This window comes from Triticum aestivum, chromosome 4A (assembly GCF_018294505.1).
Source record: "Triticum aestivum cultivar Chinese Spring chromosome 4A, IWGSC CS RefSeq v2.1, whole genome shotgun sequence".
NCBI classification, from domain to species: Eukaryota; Viridiplantae; Streptophyta; class Magnoliopsida; order Poales; family Poaceae; genus Triticum; species Triticum aestivum.
The window spans coordinates 623,579,952-623,597,311 of record NC_057803.1 but is presented as its reverse complement, the minus strand read 5'-3'; the positions used below and the strand labels follow the sequence as shown (position 1 = coordinate 623,597,311).

The 17,360-nt window shown below is 41.4% G+C and overlaps 1 protein-coding gene across 33 annotated transcripts; it reads right to left on the bottom strand.

The window, feature by feature from the left end:
* Positions 1-1,085: 1,085 nt before the first annotated feature.
* On the bottom strand, positions 1,086-16,668 carry LOC123087683 (probable ethylene response sensor 1). Of its 33 annotated transcripts, none has more exons than XM_044509760.1 (12): positions 16,346-16,668; positions 14,355-16,233; positions 14,208-14,263; positions 12,927-13,015; positions 12,024-12,141; positions 11,734-11,948; positions 11,522-11,637; positions 8,049-11,236; positions 7,017-7,193; positions 6,789-6,872; positions 2,449-3,414; positions 1,086-1,660 (listed from the first exon to the last, which is right to left on the bottom strand). In XM_044509760.1, the coding sequence occupies exons 11-12, from the start codon at positions 3,334-3,336 to the stop codon at positions 1,628-1,630; spliced, it is 921 nt and encodes a 306-aa protein (XP_044365695.1). In that variant the 5' UTR covers positions 3,337-3,414; positions 6,789-6,872; positions 7,017-7,193; positions 8,049-11,236; positions 11,522-11,637; positions 11,734-11,948; positions 12,024-12,141; positions 12,927-13,015; positions 14,208-14,263; positions 14,355-16,233; positions 16,346-16,668; the 3' UTR covers positions 1,086-1,627. The 33 variants fall into 33 exon arrangements, with proteins under 33 accessions (XP_044365695.1, XP_044365692.1, XP_044365680.1 ...); XM_044509757.1 differs by lacking the exon at positions 12,927-13,015 and having other exon boundaries at positions 8,049-10,004; positions 11,132-11,236; XM_044509745.1 differs by lacking the exons at positions 11,734-11,948; positions 12,927-13,015 and having other exon boundaries at positions 8,049-8,166; positions 9,812-10,004; positions 11,027-11,236.
* Between the last annotated feature and the right edge of the window lie 692 nt (positions 16,669-17,360).

Here is a 17,360-nt window from a genome sequence, read left to right as displayed (position 1 = left end):
AATATTTTGAACAAATTCCGAAATGTTGATCAATTTTTAAAATCCCAAACAAATTAGTAATGCAAACAATTTTTAATACGTGAACAAAAATTAGAAAAAGAGAACATTTTTTGAAATTTGTAAACAATGTTTTAGAACAGGAACATTCTTTGAAATCCTGGTTGTTATTTAAAATTTCTAAAAATGAACAATAACATTCTGAACAATTTTTTAAAAAGGAAATATTTTTTGAAATTCCCGAATTTTTTTGTAAAAATGCGAACATTTATTAATATATGAACAGAATTTCGAAAACACGAACATTTCTTAAAAATTGAACTTTTTTAAAAACACAAAGGTTTTTTAGGTTTCCAAACAATTTTTGAAACATGAACATTAAAACAGAAGCTAATAAATTGAAATATTAAAACAAAAAGGAAAATAAAAGAAAGAAGAAAAACAAACAGTGCGGCCAACTAGATCCAATGCTAAATTAGCAGCGGAACAGTAAAAGAAACAACAACGACATTGGTAAAACTTAAAGTTTGCTAAAAAATCCAAAAATTGCAAACAAGAACATTTTTCAGAACTATGAATAAATTTGTTACAGAAAATTTTGAAAAGACAAGAACAGAAAATTGAAATTCTGAACAAATTTCGAAAAACACACAAAATTTGAACCTCCAGACTTTTTTAAAAAACGAACAAATTTATAAATTCAGAACATTTTGTTTATAAAAATTAACAAAATCTAATATTGTAAACTATTTTCAGAACACAAACAAAATTTAGAAGTGAGAGCATTTTTTTGAAAATGTGAACATTTTCTGAAAATGCGAACAAAATTTCGTAACTCCAGTTATTTTTCTGCATGATTTTCTTTGGAAATTTCGAACATTTTTTAACAATGCAAACAATTTTTAAAAATGTGAACAAAACTATAAATTCCGAACGTTTTTCAGAACATGAAGAAAACTCCAAAAACATTTTTTGAAGCGATGAATAAATTTCGAAATTCCAAACATTTTTGTAAATTGAGAACTACAAAAGTGTTCTAGACTTGCATATGGTTTCATGCACTACAGGAGTGTATAGCTAGCTATTTCTTGCTGTTTGCAGTTTTCACGAACATACCAAGAGATCAAGATAGCATTGTGTTCGCCATCGGCACCGAGATGCACCACAAGGTAATTAAGCACACGTTTCTAGACAAATAGCATAACTTAGCACAAATCCAGATAGATTGCACACAGCAGGGCCAAATTTAAACTACATAGGTTCAGATAGATAGTGCTGTCGCAGCAGCAGCAAAGGAAACAGTTTGGGACTTTGGGGCACCTATAGGGTGCAAGCAAAGGCAAATAGAGAGTAGGATTTGGATCAAGGAGTACTTCTTGGTGGGTAGAAGTGACGCATCGGTGTCGGGCGAAGTTGGGGCAGACTCGTCGATCATGGCTTGGCGTTGTGCACCTTGGCTGCAGAAGCAGATGAGTCGATGGTAGCGAGGTTGTCTGCGTCCTCAGGCCCCACAAGTTCAACCCCCACCCTGTTGACATCGCGAGCATGTATTGCCATTTCAGCCTCTCGCAGAGCTAAATCCAGGGCGACATTTTGCTCCGTCAGTAGATCACGTGCTCACATTGATTCTTCAAGAATTGCCGCATGAGAGGGCAACAGCTACCTGAGAAGAGTACCATATATGATCTCATTAAAAAAGTTGTAGAATCCTAGTTTTTTTCTAATCCATGCAGAATGCATGCTAATACACCATGTATATCAATATATAGGTAAGTTTTTGTGAATGTCCTTTTGTAGGACTGGGCTTAACGCCCAGGTCCATTTAAAAGAAAACAAAGTGCCGGTAGCAGTTATTCAGAGGAGCACACTGTTAGAACTCTTTGACATGGCTTTTCGACTGAAAAACAGAAAAAGAAAAACTACAGAGAAGGTTGATTTATGTTCATCAGAAAAATTATTAACTACACATCTTTCCTAATATTGTACTGTTGCATTCCTTTCCTCTTTTTACTGATGTGTAGCTTGAACACAGTGCTAATTTATGTAGTTATAAATAAATTTAAGCTTACAGTACCCAAGCTAAGGAAATAACTTATGCTTGACTTAACCTGCATCAGAAGTTGAACATATATGATATATCCTCTAAGCAAATTATGAAATAACACCATATACCTAACCAACAAACATGGTTGTCGCAGGGAGCATGCTAACCTGCATTCCACTCCATTCAAGATGTGTACAAAGTGTTCAAGACTTGCATATGGTTTCATGCACTACACCGGTGTATAGCTAGCTATTTCTTGTTGTTTGCAGTTTTCACATATCATTTATTCAGTGTGCAGCAGTGAACAAACATTAAATTATTGATTATTCTACTTTGAAGAGGTTTTTTTTAAATTAACTCAAGACAAATGGTGTTCTAAAAATATCAGGGGAAAGTGTAGTAGCAACCTGATCGGCGACAACCTCGATGAGCTCGAGTTCATGAGCAAGCCACTTCCTTGCACTATCAGATGGGAGCATCAAAACCATAATTGCGTAGCTTTTTGCCAAAAGCTCAGGATGAAAGTTTGGAAGATGCAGCAACGGGACTCTCACAGCAGCCACCTCGGGTGGGACATGCCGCCCTTGAACAGGGTGGATCCTCGCAAAAGGAGATGTATGTGGCACTATAATAGCCCGGTTGGTACTGAAGACTTGGTTGACAACAGGGAGATTAATCTCCACAGAAGAGCCCGTGGGGATGTGGTGGCGCATGGTATGAGTTAGCTCAAGGCTCGAACCGCTCCTCGACGGCATCCAGAAAGCACATTCCTGCAGACCCAGCGTCCTCCCGAGCTCAACCAGAGTAGTCTTGAGGATGGTGTGCCTGTCAAGCGTGCTCCTGATCTCATGGATGAGCATCCTGACATGCCTCCCGGTCTCCTCCTGCGATCGCATGAGGCTCAACTCCCTGTCGAGCTTGTCGGCCTTCTTGAGGAACAACTCCCTCGTCTTGACACCCAACAAATCAGGTATGATATGGATGAGCGTGAGGGCCGTCGCGCAGGACACGACGGCCGTGGTGACCTTGGTTACCGTCATGACGATGTCGACGGTCCTGGTGTGCTTGGTGAAGGTCCAGAGGTTTATGAGGTGGGTGGCCCCACAGAGGACTATGAAGGCGCTGAACTGGAGGAGCACCCATCTGTAGGGGAAGGATGCCGACTTGGCGAAGTAGATCAGCTCGAGTGGGATGGAGAAGTAGGCGAGGGCTATGAAGAAGTCCGAGATGTACTGGTACTTGATGAGGAGCTCGTCAGTTCGCCGGAACTGCTCGATGCAGGCACAGCCCTCCATTTAGTTAATCTGGAGCCTGGATGCCTAACTATAGAGTGTCGTTGTTGTCTACTTGTCTTCCTGGCCTGCACTTGTTCCCTGAAGAAGATTAATCGAAAATCAGTCCGAGTGTGAGAATAAGATACTAGAATTTTTGAGTAATCAAGCAAGTCAGATTCATTAATTGAAGAAAAACAAGTATAAAGAACATAAATTCAGGTACTTCCATGGTAGTATGTGGTAGGTGTATGAACTGATGCACGTTGAGCAGAGATTTGTAAAAATCTAAGTAGCCAAGTGTCCTAGGGTGAAGCAAACTAGATGTGGAATGAAGCAGCCTAAATAGCTATTCTCAAACTAGATGCGGCATTTCAATTTCCACAAAAGAGTAGGGGTCCTGCTTAACATATCCATATCAAGTAAAGTCGCGAGTAAGCTTAGCATGTCAAATATTTCCGGGATCCCAGCTGCAGCCTGGTTTTCAGATCTGGGTAACCCATGAGAGAGATCGCTGCCAGACCTAAACCATGGTCGATGGATGCAGCATGGAGCAAGAGAGACTGCACTGTCTGCCGTAGTAGAGACGAGGACGAGAAGAACATGGTACCTGCTTGTGGGGCAAGCACCGGAGTTGATGTTGGGCGCGGCACGGTGGTGGCGTGGCGACAGCAGCTAGATGGAGAGGGCGTAAAGGAAGGAGGGAGGGAAAGAGAGGAGGGCAAGGGCGATGAACCAGAACCAGCCCAGAAGACAACACACATATTACTTTCTTCCTCTTATATATATATACAAATGAAAAGTGCCTAGCAATCTATATCTATATCTATATCTACATCTATATCTACACCTATATCTATATCTGTATCTATATCTATATTTGTCTATATCTATATCTATAACACTATCTATATATCTATATCTATATATCTCTATCTCCATCTCTATATCTACTTACTTAAAAAAATGTAAGGTTTCATCTTTCACTTTCCTTCCCATTACTCCTTCGTCCAACCTTCCCCTTATGATAATCAATCACCTTAATTTACTTACCTTTTGAACCAATTTCACTGTACTGTCTGCAGTAGTAGAGACTGGGCAGAGGAGGAGGACGAGGAGCTGGTGGTACTTGCTTGTGGGGTGAGCACCGGAGTTGACGTTGGGTGAGGCGCAACGGTGGCGTGGCAAAAGGAACTGGACGGAGTAGGGGGGTAAAGGGAAGAGGGAGGGAAAGAGGGGAGGCCAAGGGCGACGAACCAGAACCAGCCCAGAACAGCTCAGCTGCACACTTTCATTCACTGACAATACTCGTATTAGTTTCTTCCGCTTATATACAAGCAAAAGATGCCTTTGCATTTGTTTCTTTAGCATACAAATAAACTGTATTTGTAATTATTTCTTTAGCTTATATACAGATAAAGTGTCTTTTTATCTGTTTCTTCAACATATATACAAATAAAGTGTCTTTCTATTGGTTTCTTCAGCTTATATACAGATAAAGTGTCTTTGTATTTGTTTCTGCAGCATATATACAAATAAAGTGTCTTTGTATTTGTTTATTAGCGTATATGCAAACAAAGTGCCTTTGTACTTGTTTCTTCAGCTTATATACAAATAAAGTTCTTCAAGTTACATACAAATAAAGTGCCTTTGTATTTGTTTCTTCAGCTTATATACAAAAATAAATAAAGTGTCGTTTGTACATGTTTCTTTAGCGCATATACAAATAAAGTGTCTTCATGCTTGTTTCTTCAGCGTATATACAAAAAAAATGCCTTTACTTGTTTCTTCAGCGTATATACATATAAAGTGCTTTTGTATTTATTTTTCTAGCTTATGTACAAATAAAGTGCCTTTGTACTTGTTTCTTCACGTTATATACAAATAAAGTGCCTTTGTATTTGTTTCTTCAGCATATGTACAAATAAAGTGCCTTTGTATTTGTTTCTTCAGGATATGTACAAATAAAGTGCCTTTGTATTTGCTTAAGTGCCTTTGTATTTGTTTCTTTAGCATATGTACAAATAAAGTGTCAGTGTCTTTCTACAACATACATATAAAGAAAGTGCCTTTTTATTTGTTTCTTCAGCGATAAAGTGCATTTGTAAAAGTTTCGCTGGCGTATATATAGGAATAAAGTGTCTTTGTAATTGTTTCGTCAACATATATACAAATAAAGTGCAGTGTCACTGTATTATTTGTTTCTTCAGCTAATACAAAGCAAAGTGGCTTTGTATTTATACATATCTAAAAAAATTATTGATAAATAGGTATTTTACTTTCCCCCTATTTCTCTGGGCTATCTTGGCCCTGCCTCCTTGTACAGACTAACCTCTATTAAAAATATATAGGTATTGGCAAGAAATTTCTATTGTTTCACGCACTGGCAGAGGACCCTGTAGGGCAACGTGAGGCGCGGCCCTACCTTGATTTTTGGCAGAAAAAGTTCATATAGGTACACATTGCCAGCCATGTCCAGTTCATCCGTGGATGCGGCTGCATCTGTTCGTCGCTAGGAGGACGAAGAAACGGAGAGGATGCGATCGTGGGCTAGGCCGACGTGCTGAACCATGTCTCTTTCATTATGGGCCTTGGCTACAATTGAGTGGTGGGCTGGAGGGCTTGCTGTCTGTCCTTTGTAATCAACGTACCCGTGAATGAATGAATTCATTAAAGCCTAAACAAACAGGCGGGATACATGCATGCATGTGGCCATCCAACTAAACAAACAGGCGTATTTGGATCAGGTGCTCTAAAACTAAGTGAAATGTACAAGACATCCAGTGTTAGGCTCAAGTGCAACCAAACTCAGCAAATGCAAGGAAATATACAAAGCTATGAAGATATAAACAGCAATATGCCTATACTCTTTTTTCTTATCGGACAATATGCCTATACTAACTACCACTTGAAGTGACACTGAACATAGAAAATGGTAAATCTGAAACTATGGTCAGTAAGATGAACATACCAACATACCACTGGAAGTCTGAAACTATATTCAGTCGTATGAACGTACCACTGGAAGTCTGAAACTATGTTCAGTCATACGAACATACCACTGAAAGTCTGAAACTATGTTACATACCAATGAAATTCTAAAACTTAACTATGGACATGGCAATCAGCTATCATGAAATGTACAAAAGTACTAGAGTCAGGCTCAAGTGCTCCCGAACTCAGCAAATGCAGTGACATACTGACATATATGAAGACATGAAGACATAAACAACACTAGCAATATGCCTCCACTGAAAATCTGAAACTATGGACACCACAAAAAGGTGAAGTCGTATGGAAACCATGTGTCATAAACTCAACAAATGGAATGTGCCTGTGCAATGAAATATATGATGAAGCTTTAAAGACATAAAGAATACTGACAATATGCCTTCAGTAACTATGATTGGAACCATCAACATGACAAGTAGGTGAAGTCGTGTGAAAGGAAAATATCGATTTCCTGTTTTGTTTACCTGTGCCCTGATAATTGCACTTTTCTTGTCCTGCTCAGCCTTCTAACAAATGAATTTGGCACACTCAGCTTCCTGTGCAGCAACCTGTTCAGTTTCAATGGCATGAGTGAACTCTTTACCAAAGCCGAGACTGGTAATCACTTCAACTGTTAAGTCAAGTAAGACCAGCTATTATCTCCTATATATCATGGAAAACATGTACACACAGCAAACATGATGAAGCTGTACCTCTCTCTGTGTGATTAGCTGACTGGCACTGTATTGGGCAACCACAGCTTTGAGTGTTTCATGAATGATTGAAGGCAACACTCTATCATTATAGTTATCCCCCACGGTCCTCTACATGGTTGGTAGTCTCTGGCATGGGTTGTGTAAGAAACTAAGAACACGAAGACCAATTCTCACCTGTCCAAATTATCAAGACTTATCAAATATATGCAAGGAATTGCAGGGTAAATGCTACTCCCTCCGCCCAAAATAAGTAAAGTTAGTACAAAGTTGAGACACTTATTTTGGGACGGAGGGAGTACTTTGGAAAAGAAGTGCATGACCAGTAACAAATTCACATAGTCACGATTATATAACTTGTGCAGCATCAGCTAATTGTCTTAAATGATCTTACATACTAGCAATCTATGTTTTTAAGGCGGTAAGGCGATCTAAGGCGCTGGGGGGGGCGCCTTATCGCCTAGGCGACGCCTAAGCGCCTAAGGCGGGCATATTTGTAAGGCGCTGGCGGGGCGCCTTAGCGCCTAAGCGTCGCCTAAGCGTCCAAGGCGGGACGCCTTAAAAACAGAGCTAGCAATACAAACTCTCTAAGTTATGAGATTAGGCATGTTGGAATAACTACACCTGGGTGTAGGAAAAATGTTTCAACCAGGTGTTGTTACTGCCTAAGATTTGGCATGTGGGAGTAGGAAAAAGGTTTATGCTTACTCCTACATGCTGAGTATATAACTCAGAAGTACATACATAACTGTCAAACTACAAGTCTACCCCCGTCTGCCCACACGTACATACATAACTGTCAACTAGACACTGGGCACTCCGAAATGATAATGGCAAACACCTTACATGTACCAGACCCCACCCACCTATCCAAATTGGTAAACACTTCAGTCCAGACCCCTTACACTTGCAGAATTTCCAAAGCAGACCCCTTGGTCAGTCCAAACATGGATTTCGGCATTTCGCACGCAGGTAAGCAGTAAATCACACATCTGTGCTAGGTGAGGAGGGATTGAGACAGGAGAAAGTTACCATATGGAGATGACATCTTCCCCGGAAGTGCTCTCCATGAGGTTGGGTCGTGCGCGAACGTCGTAGATGACCGCCTCTCGAACCAAAGGATGACGATGTGAGTCCCCTCGAGGTAGACCTGCACAGAGCAGCGCCCAAAGGCGACCAGAAATCGAACAGGGAAGGAACCCGTCAAATCGCGCAAAACACAGCAGGGAGCAAGCAAACACATCGCACGATCACCGGCGGCCGAGATCCATGAATCTGTGCGAGAGGCGGTTACCTTGTCCTTGATCCCCTCGAGGCTGTCGAAGATGAGGGCCCGGTGGCCAAGTAGTTAATCATGTTAGCTCACCCCATTAGTTTCAACAGCGGTCAGCCTTCAGCCGGTTTGAGTTAGGAGTAGTTATATTATGTAGGATTTTGTGGTTCAGTGATCGACAGCGACTCCCTTGGGTTATTGGTTGTGCTCGCCGGCATGATCATGTGTGCGTTTGAATGGTGTACCTCCTTATTAATCATGTTAGTTGCCCCTGTCAACCTCTTCCTCAACGTTCTTGCTCAATGGGATCGCAGCCAAGAAGATGTTCCATAAGTGTGGAATGCAACAGGACGACCTGTGTCGCCTTTTCCTATTTATCCCCACAATCGACCCGTTACACGGGATTATCTTGGCCATCGCTGACGGACAAGACGGTCAAGCTGTGCGTGAGCCTCTATGCCAACAACGCCGTTATCTTCACAAATCCCAAGAGATTCGAGATCAGTTTGCCATTGTCAATCCTACATTCTGGCAGGCGGGCAACAGGGCTGCACATCAACCTACAAAAATCGACGGTGGCCCCCATCCGCTGTGATGATATCAACCTAGACAAGGTGCTTGCTGAGTTTGGGGGTGGCGATCTACATTACCCATGACCTACCTAGGTTCGCCGATCACGCTATCGCGTATCCGAATGGTGCACTTGCAATTCTTTATTGATTGCATAAAGTCTGGACTGACGGGCTGGAAGGGAAGGCTACTCTCCCTTGGCGGCCATAGGGTGCTCATCTGGTCAGTGTTAAGCGCCATGCCCACCTTCGCTCTCCCCATCCTCATAGTGGTGGATAGGGTGCGGCACCATTTCCTCTAGGCACAGGATAAAGAGCTTGCACGTGGCAGCTGCAACGTTAACTGGAGAAAGGACTAATCGCCGCCGTCGTCAATCGTGAGCTAGGGATCCAGAACCGCAAGCAATTTGGCCGTCAATGGTTTTTCTTTTCAGAAATTCAGATTGCCTGGGTCATAATAATCTCAATGAATTGTGCAAAAAGCTAACAACCAATGTCCATAAACGAACAGTAATGATTCCTGAAGTAAAGAGTAGTAAGCGCTAGTTGAAGGAGCCAAAGGACATTCAGTTGTGCAAAGAAGGATCAGAGATCAAATCCTAGCAGTCTAGATGGGCAGCGGAGGCATCGCAAGGTGGCAGCGGAGCCCCATGGAGGGTGGAAACGGTGCAGAAGCCACATAGATTGGGCGGCATGCTCCTGCTGAGATGGCGTCCAAAATACACCGGTAGGTTCCCAGGGTTAAATCCATACGCGGGCTTCTGACCCCAGGGAAAGGGCAGGGATCCCGAGCAAACAAACAAGCCCTTATTCAGAATGCCGACTTGTTGCATATCTTGTTGAAGACATGTTGCATTGAAAATCTTCTTCACATTTTTCATAGTATCTGAGCTCTCAACCTAGCGTCACAATATTGCCACCTGGCGTCTTGGCGCTAACATTAATATGCATACCTTGGAGGATGCAGAATAATGTTGTCCTTCACGGTGCTGCAGCCCTCCAGCATCCTATATCCAAATATGTATCCCTACTGGCATGAAGGGATATGCTCATTGTCTTGAATCTTATCCTTGGCACTGTAGATCATATCTGATCTATCGACCTCGAGAGTGATTGACAAAGATTTAAGACGATTGGTCACTCCATCTGTTGAATGAGCAACACCAAAAATCAGCATTTTAGATGATTTGCCATAATTACAGCCACCAAATGGTAAATGAAAAGACAATAACAATTTCGACAGGTATTAGAATGAAAAGCAGAAATCTACACATTAGCTGCAACAAATTGACAGATTCTACATGAATAATAGTTGGTGTTGGTAAAACATCTTGTGCAGATCATAACATCTAGGAACGTATACAATCCATGCAGTAAGAATGAATGACCAGTATAAACATCAGGATTATTTTTGTATTATACCGTGACTTCTTAATACATGCAGAACAACTTTTTGAGAAGAACCAAGGATCTAACACAAATTCTAATTTTAAAGACGAATGAGACAATGTTAGCTCCTGGGTCACTTGAAGCCCGGTGTTTTCAAAAATAGAAAATGATAAAAAGTTTCAAAACTTCCAAAAAAAATATCTATAGCACACATAGACGTTTCCTGCATACATGTAGAATTTTAATAAATCATTTGTTGATTTGTATGCCAAAAAAGACAAGCATGTGGTTTAAAATAAAGCAAAAGTTGACTATTTTGAATTTTGTTACCAATGTATTGTCTTTTTGTATACACCATGGATGAGAAGATATATTGATGAAAAGCCACATCTATGTGCATAATTATATGTACACATATAAATATTTTCAGAATCTTTGAGATCTGAAAATACTATTCCCGTAAAATTGTACTAGGTCTCAACTAAGGACCGGTTTCATCTTTGCAGATAAAGAAACATCAGTCAAGAATCATATGGATCTTAGTTAGGAATGATATCAGCCACACATATAATGCCCACCCACCCCTCCAAATTAATCATTTAATCTACAGAGAGTAAGTATACAAACTTAATTACTACCTAATAAATGCATTTTAGGAGCACCCGTTTATTTATGCACTTGGTGAATTCTATGAAATAATGGATAACAACAGCAGTAATATCAATTAGAATATCTTGGAATGTACAACCACCAACAGCAATGTATTATGATTGAAATACCGTCACATAAGTTCACCAATGTGTCAATATTTGCAATTAGATCAGTCACCGGCAAGAAAACAAGTATGCAGCAAGGTTAAGTACTGAACAATAGCCAGGTCATACAAACATAGAAGGCTGATCACAACTATGATTTTCGTGCAGAATGTGGATGCATCGATGAGTGTGTCAGCGAAGTTGGATCCACTCGGATGAAGAACATAAATTAGGCTGTGCAAAAGAAAAAGAAAAACAGTATAAGAGGATTATCACAACTTACACCTACTCGGTTCTTAAAATGATAGCATTACAAATTTGTTTAGCAGCAAACTAAATCAGCAAAATCCACTAGAACTTATGATTTAAGTAACAAGGTGAATCATGTGACCAGGATACACTGATTAAAATCCACATTGGGCATAACACAAATGGCATATTCAAGGTTAGCTCATCAAGGTGAGGAAAAGAAGTAAATAATCAAAAACACCATCATCGAGGAAGTATGGCAGAACATACAAATAGAGATCAAAATCCCCGATATTAATCAAAGCATCGTGCAAAGCCATTAATGACTTGCCAGGCTGCACCCTTCACTGATTAACTATGATTTCACCTTTGATTAAATCGTCAAGCTGTACAATCAAAAAATTGTTGTTAATAATCTGCATCTGGAACAGTGGAAGTAGTTCAAATGAACTTCCTTGAGAACAAAACCTTTACAGACGCACATTATTTAATTGTCATTACTTATGTGCATAGCTGAAGGTTTAAAAGGGATCCACATATAGCATTGGCCCTCATTCATGATAGTGAAGAAACTATACTGCGGAATTCAATTTCCTGCAACGACTTTAAAGGATCTGATGCATGAAGGATCCTATGTGCCATTTGATGACCCACATCTGGGGTGTGGAGCAGCTGTACAGTTATAGAAGTGGTGCTTCTATACCATCATGATGTATGGTTATAACTTGTGAGAGACAGAATCATAGAGTTAAAAAACAATGGCCAACAATACCTTTGACTGTATCCAGTACTGTTGATGACAATGGATAATCCCTGAAGGACATTATCTCAGCATTTAGCTCTGACTTATTGAATGAGGTCCTCAGTTTTAGGATCTTACAGTGCACCACCTGAAAAAACGTAATAAGAATCATCAAGACTTGAAATATATTTACTTACATAGGGAGGAACATAACAAGGATCATTAAGATTTGAAATATGTACACATCTGTAGGAAACATTTTTTCCTAAAACCAGGTGTAGCTACTCCCACATGCCAACTATTACAACATAGAGTATAAAGCACATCGTGGAGTACGTGGCCGAGGTACAAAGTAAGTAAAACCACCTATGTAGTATATTGCTACTATCTTTTAGGGGGCATGCATTATTTTGGACATACTCCTTTTTATGTTCAAACATATATGGAAAATTGATCTTGCAAACCAGTGCATTTACACCCATGTCTCATATACAACTAGGTGATCTCACATACTAGCACTATCAACTCTCTAAGTCATGAGATTAGGCATGTCGGAATAACTACACCCAGATGTAGGGAAAATGTTTCAACCCGGTGTGGTTACTGATTCGGCATGTGGGAGTAACTAAACCAGTTGTAGGAAAAAGTTTACAACTGGTGAACATGCTGAGTATATAACGCACAAGAAAGTACATACATAACTGTCAACTACACGTCTATGATACCCCTGTCCGCCCACACATACTCAAACACCATCAAGCAACCAAAAGACAAAACGGCTGATCTTGTCCTCCAACTGATTTGTTTCAGAGAAAGAAGTATGTGTAAGTTTTTTTTACTTGCTCATTTTCAAGGGGCCATACCAGCTTTAACAGAGAATCATGTATTGAATCTCTTGCTTGTTAAGAGCTAAGCTAGTAAAAGCAGAGTTACCCTTCTTTATAGCAGTGTTAGCCGTGGCCTAGTATTCCAGGGGTTTTTAAGGGTGAGTTCCACCCCATAACCACTCAAAGTGGCAGCATCTGCAACACCAATAAAACCACAAAAGCTAGATGTAGCCTGACATCCATATGGCAGAACAGGTCGCAAGACATATTTGACTTTTCCCAGTAAACAACATAAACAACAAATTAGTCACTTGCAGCTTACAGCAAAGGAAAAGACATGAATATGGCAAAATTAGAGAAGCAAAAGCAAGACGTAAAGGGTCATATGATGGCAAAAAAAACTAGATACAGCAACTATTGTTTTCACACAAATTATTGAAGATTTAGTCATGAATAGGTAAATTAGATTCACCATTTGGAGTGATAAAAGAGCATGTAATAAAAGCAGATTCAATTTCACCATCAGAATAGGACACATTTGACTATCTACAGACCGCAATTTTGTTCAAAGTTCAAACCATTACACATGTAGGTCTTGCCCAGGAAGAGGTTAATACATATAGAAATTATATAGGATCCATATAGTAGGATAACCAAGTACTAATCTATCACGCGGATATTTGGCATGATCAATTCAACAATATATATTAAACTTCTCATAAATATTATTATTGATATGACTACATTCAGTGCTCTTACCATCTGGAAGATGAACTCCTAGTTATTAGTTTTATCAACCAGGAAAAGCAAGAAGCAATAGGCCGTGCCAAATATTGACAAGCAAAATATTTTGGTAATCTGATATATTTACCAAAGTTGCAAAGGCTGCTGTTAATTGATTAAAAGCAGATGAGTTTAAAATGCTTATTCAGGGTCACCATATAACGATGAAGCGAATGTATGCCAAGTGACCACTGTGAACCGGTTATAAGCAACTTGCCACAAAAATAGGTTAAAATGAACTGGGGTAAAATATCAATTCACGCGGCAGTAGACAGAAGCTACAATACTGTAGGACCATCCACCTGTCCAAATTACTAAACAATTGAACATGCGTCTGATCCTCTTGCAGGCTAAAATTACAGAATATACTCAGAAATGATGATGGCAAAACCCATTAAATGTACCAGCCCCATCCACATGTCCAAATTGCTAGTTAATGACTTGGAGTGTGTCCGATTCTCTTACAGGCTATTATAGAAGAATATAAACATGGCAAACTAAAATCAGACTCATTGGTCAGTCCCAAACATGGATTGACATGCAAGTAAGCACTAAATCGCACATCTGTGCTAAGTGAATAAGTATCGAAACAGGAGAGCATTACCATCTGGAGATCCTGGCCCTCTCTGTCAGAATCTTCCTGATCTCCGCGCTCACAGCCTGCCATTACATAAAGGATAGGTTAATAATATATTCGAAGTAAGATCAGCTATTCTCAACTATAGCACACAGCAACATGGTGAAGCTGTACCTCTCTCTGTGTGATTAGCTGACTGGCATTGTATTGGGCAACCACATCTTTGAGTGTTTCATGAACAATTGAAGGCGACACTCTCTCATTTTAATTCTCCTGTCTTGTACATAGTTGGAAGTCTCTCTGGCATGGGTCGTGTAAGAACACGAAGACCAATTCACACCTGCCCAAATTATCAAGCCGTATCAAATATGTGCAAGCTGTAGTGTAAATGCTACTTTTGCAATGAAAAGAAGTGCATGATCACTGACAAATTAACAAGTCAGAATGATATAACTTGTTCAGCATCAGCTAACCGTCTTAAATCATCATGGTAACATATAATAATGAAGCAAAAAAAAATCACTTGTGACTGCTGTTAACGGATTCAAAGCAAATGAGTTGAAATGTTTATTCTCAGGCAATATATAATGGTGACCACTGCTAATAGATTAAAAGCAAATGAGCTAAAATGCATATTTACAAAGCAGTTGACACTAGACAGTCCATAGGCTACAATGTTGTAGGATTTCATAGATCAACTGACATGGGTTGCATTAAAATCCAAATGAATCAACATAAATTGACTCCATCAATGCCAGGTATGCCGTAGCAGCTGTTGTCATGGAAACTGGAGACTAGAAATGATAATGGCAAACACATTACATGTACCAGACCCCACCCACCTTTCCAAATTGCTAAACATTTCAGATGTGTCCAATCCTATTACAGGCTACAGTCACAAAATATGCTAACAAATAACAGTGCCAAAACCCTTAACATGTACCAAGATCCCATCAACCTGTCCAAATTGCTAGCTAATCACTTGACATGAACCAGATCCTCTTATAGGCTACACTTGCGGAATATGAACAGCATGGACAACTAAAAGCAGACCCTTGGTCGGTCCCAAACATGAATTTCACACGCAGGTAGGAAGTAAATAACGCACCTGTGCTAGGTGAGGAGGGATCAAGACAGGAGAAAGTTACCATCTGGAGATCCTGGCTCCCAGAGGTGCTCTCCACGAGGTTGGATCATGTGCGGACGTTGTAGATGATCAGCCTCTCCATGAGGTATTCAGATGTGTCAAATCCCCTTGTGCAGGGGCCATGGTTTTCAATTTAAGTTTCAGAAAAATTTCAACACCAACCGAAATCACTGAAATTCAGTGAATTTCAGTGATTTCAGTTTCCATTTCAGCCAAATGACTGAAATATTCACTTGAATTCAACTAAAAATTTGAAAATTTTAAAAAATATTTTGAATTTTTTTGGAACTGTTGTGCTATACTGAAATTGTTGAAATATTTTGGCCGAAACGTAATATTTCATTGTCTGCTGAAATTACTGAAATTCAGTGAATTTCAACAAAATCTCACTGAAAGTGAAAACCATGGCAGGGGCTACAGTTACGGAATATACAGAGAAATGAGAATGTCAAATCCTTTACATGTACAAGACCCCATCCATTGGCCTAAATTGCTAAACAGTTAAGATGTATGCAACCCTCTTAGATGCTACAGTTACATAATATGCTCAGAAATAGCAATGACATAACCATTTACATGTAGCAGAGCCCATCCAGCCTGCCCAAATTGCTAAGAATCACTTTAAAATGTTGCCCTATCCTGTTTCAGACTACATTTCCAGGTTGTCAACGGCATTTCCAAGTAAAATCCAACCCCTTGGTCGGCCCCAAACATGGATTCAGCACGCAGGTAAGCAGTAAATCAAGCATCTGTGCTAGGTGAAGAGGGATCGAGACAGGAGGAGGTTACCATCTGGAGACCCCTGCTCCCGGAGGTGCTCTCCACGAAATTGGGTCCTGGATGATCGGCCTCTCGAATCCACCCACGGGATGAGGTACGATGCGAGTCCCCTCGGGGTGCCTAGACCTGCACAGAGCAACGCCAAGGGCGACCAGAAATCAAGGCCGGAACCGGACAAATCGGGGCGGCGATGGCGCCGCTCGCCTCCGAGGAGCAAGGTTGAGCGGCGGTTGGTTACCTTGCCCTCGACCCCCGGCCTCGAGGCGGTCGAATACGATGGCCTGGTGGCCGCCCTCGACCCCCGGCCTCGAGGCGGTCGAAGACGATGGCCTGGTGGCCGCCCTCGACCCCCGGCCTCGAGGCGGTCGAAGACGATGGCCCGGTGGCCGCCCTCGACGTCGCAGAGGGCGTTGGTGCCGAGGTAGAGCGCGGCGCCCCGCCGCCCATCTTGACCGGCGGGCTCGACCCCGCCGGCGCGCTCGCTCGCCGGAGACTGGGGTTTAGCTAGGGTTCTCGATTGATTTGGGGGAGAAAGGGAGGAAGGACCGAAGGAGACGAGGCGGAGAAAAAATAAAGAAGCAGAGCAGTGGGTGGTTAGCTGGCTAATCAAGATCTGACGGCTGGAATAGTTTGCCGATTTTCCAAGAAGAACGAAATCACGCAACGCTGGATCCCGATCGGGCGGCGGTCCTACCACACCATGTCGCTGCGCTTTTACGTGCTGTCCTTGTCCATCCCCCCTTCCTCCATGTGAATACATCTACCGATGCTACACGTTACCAGTGTGTAATAGAAACAAAGGAGCAGCGGCATAAAGACATCTCCAGTCATTGGCCCCCCAGGACGCATAAAAATCGCCCCCTAGGAGCGAGCCGGCGATACACTCGACGCTGGGGGCGGTTTTGCGCCCAGTCGTCGCCCCCAGCTCGCCCCCAGGCGCCGAAATTGGCCCACTTTGTAGCCCAATTTCGACGAATAAACGGCCCATATGGCCGAGAATAGGCCCATATTCGGCGTGGTTTCGCCGTGTCTCGGCGTTCAATTATCAACACAATTATTTCTTATCACATATTTCATCACAGAAAAATCAAATACTTCAACAAAATACTACACTGCGTGGGCAGTTCTTCCATTATCAACAAAATACTTCAACAAAAACCAAAGAAGGAGTGCCAAATCCAAAGGTCCTGTGTGGCTACCGCCTCAAGCACCACACTGCAACCGCCTTTGGCGCCTTTGTACATCCCCTGCCA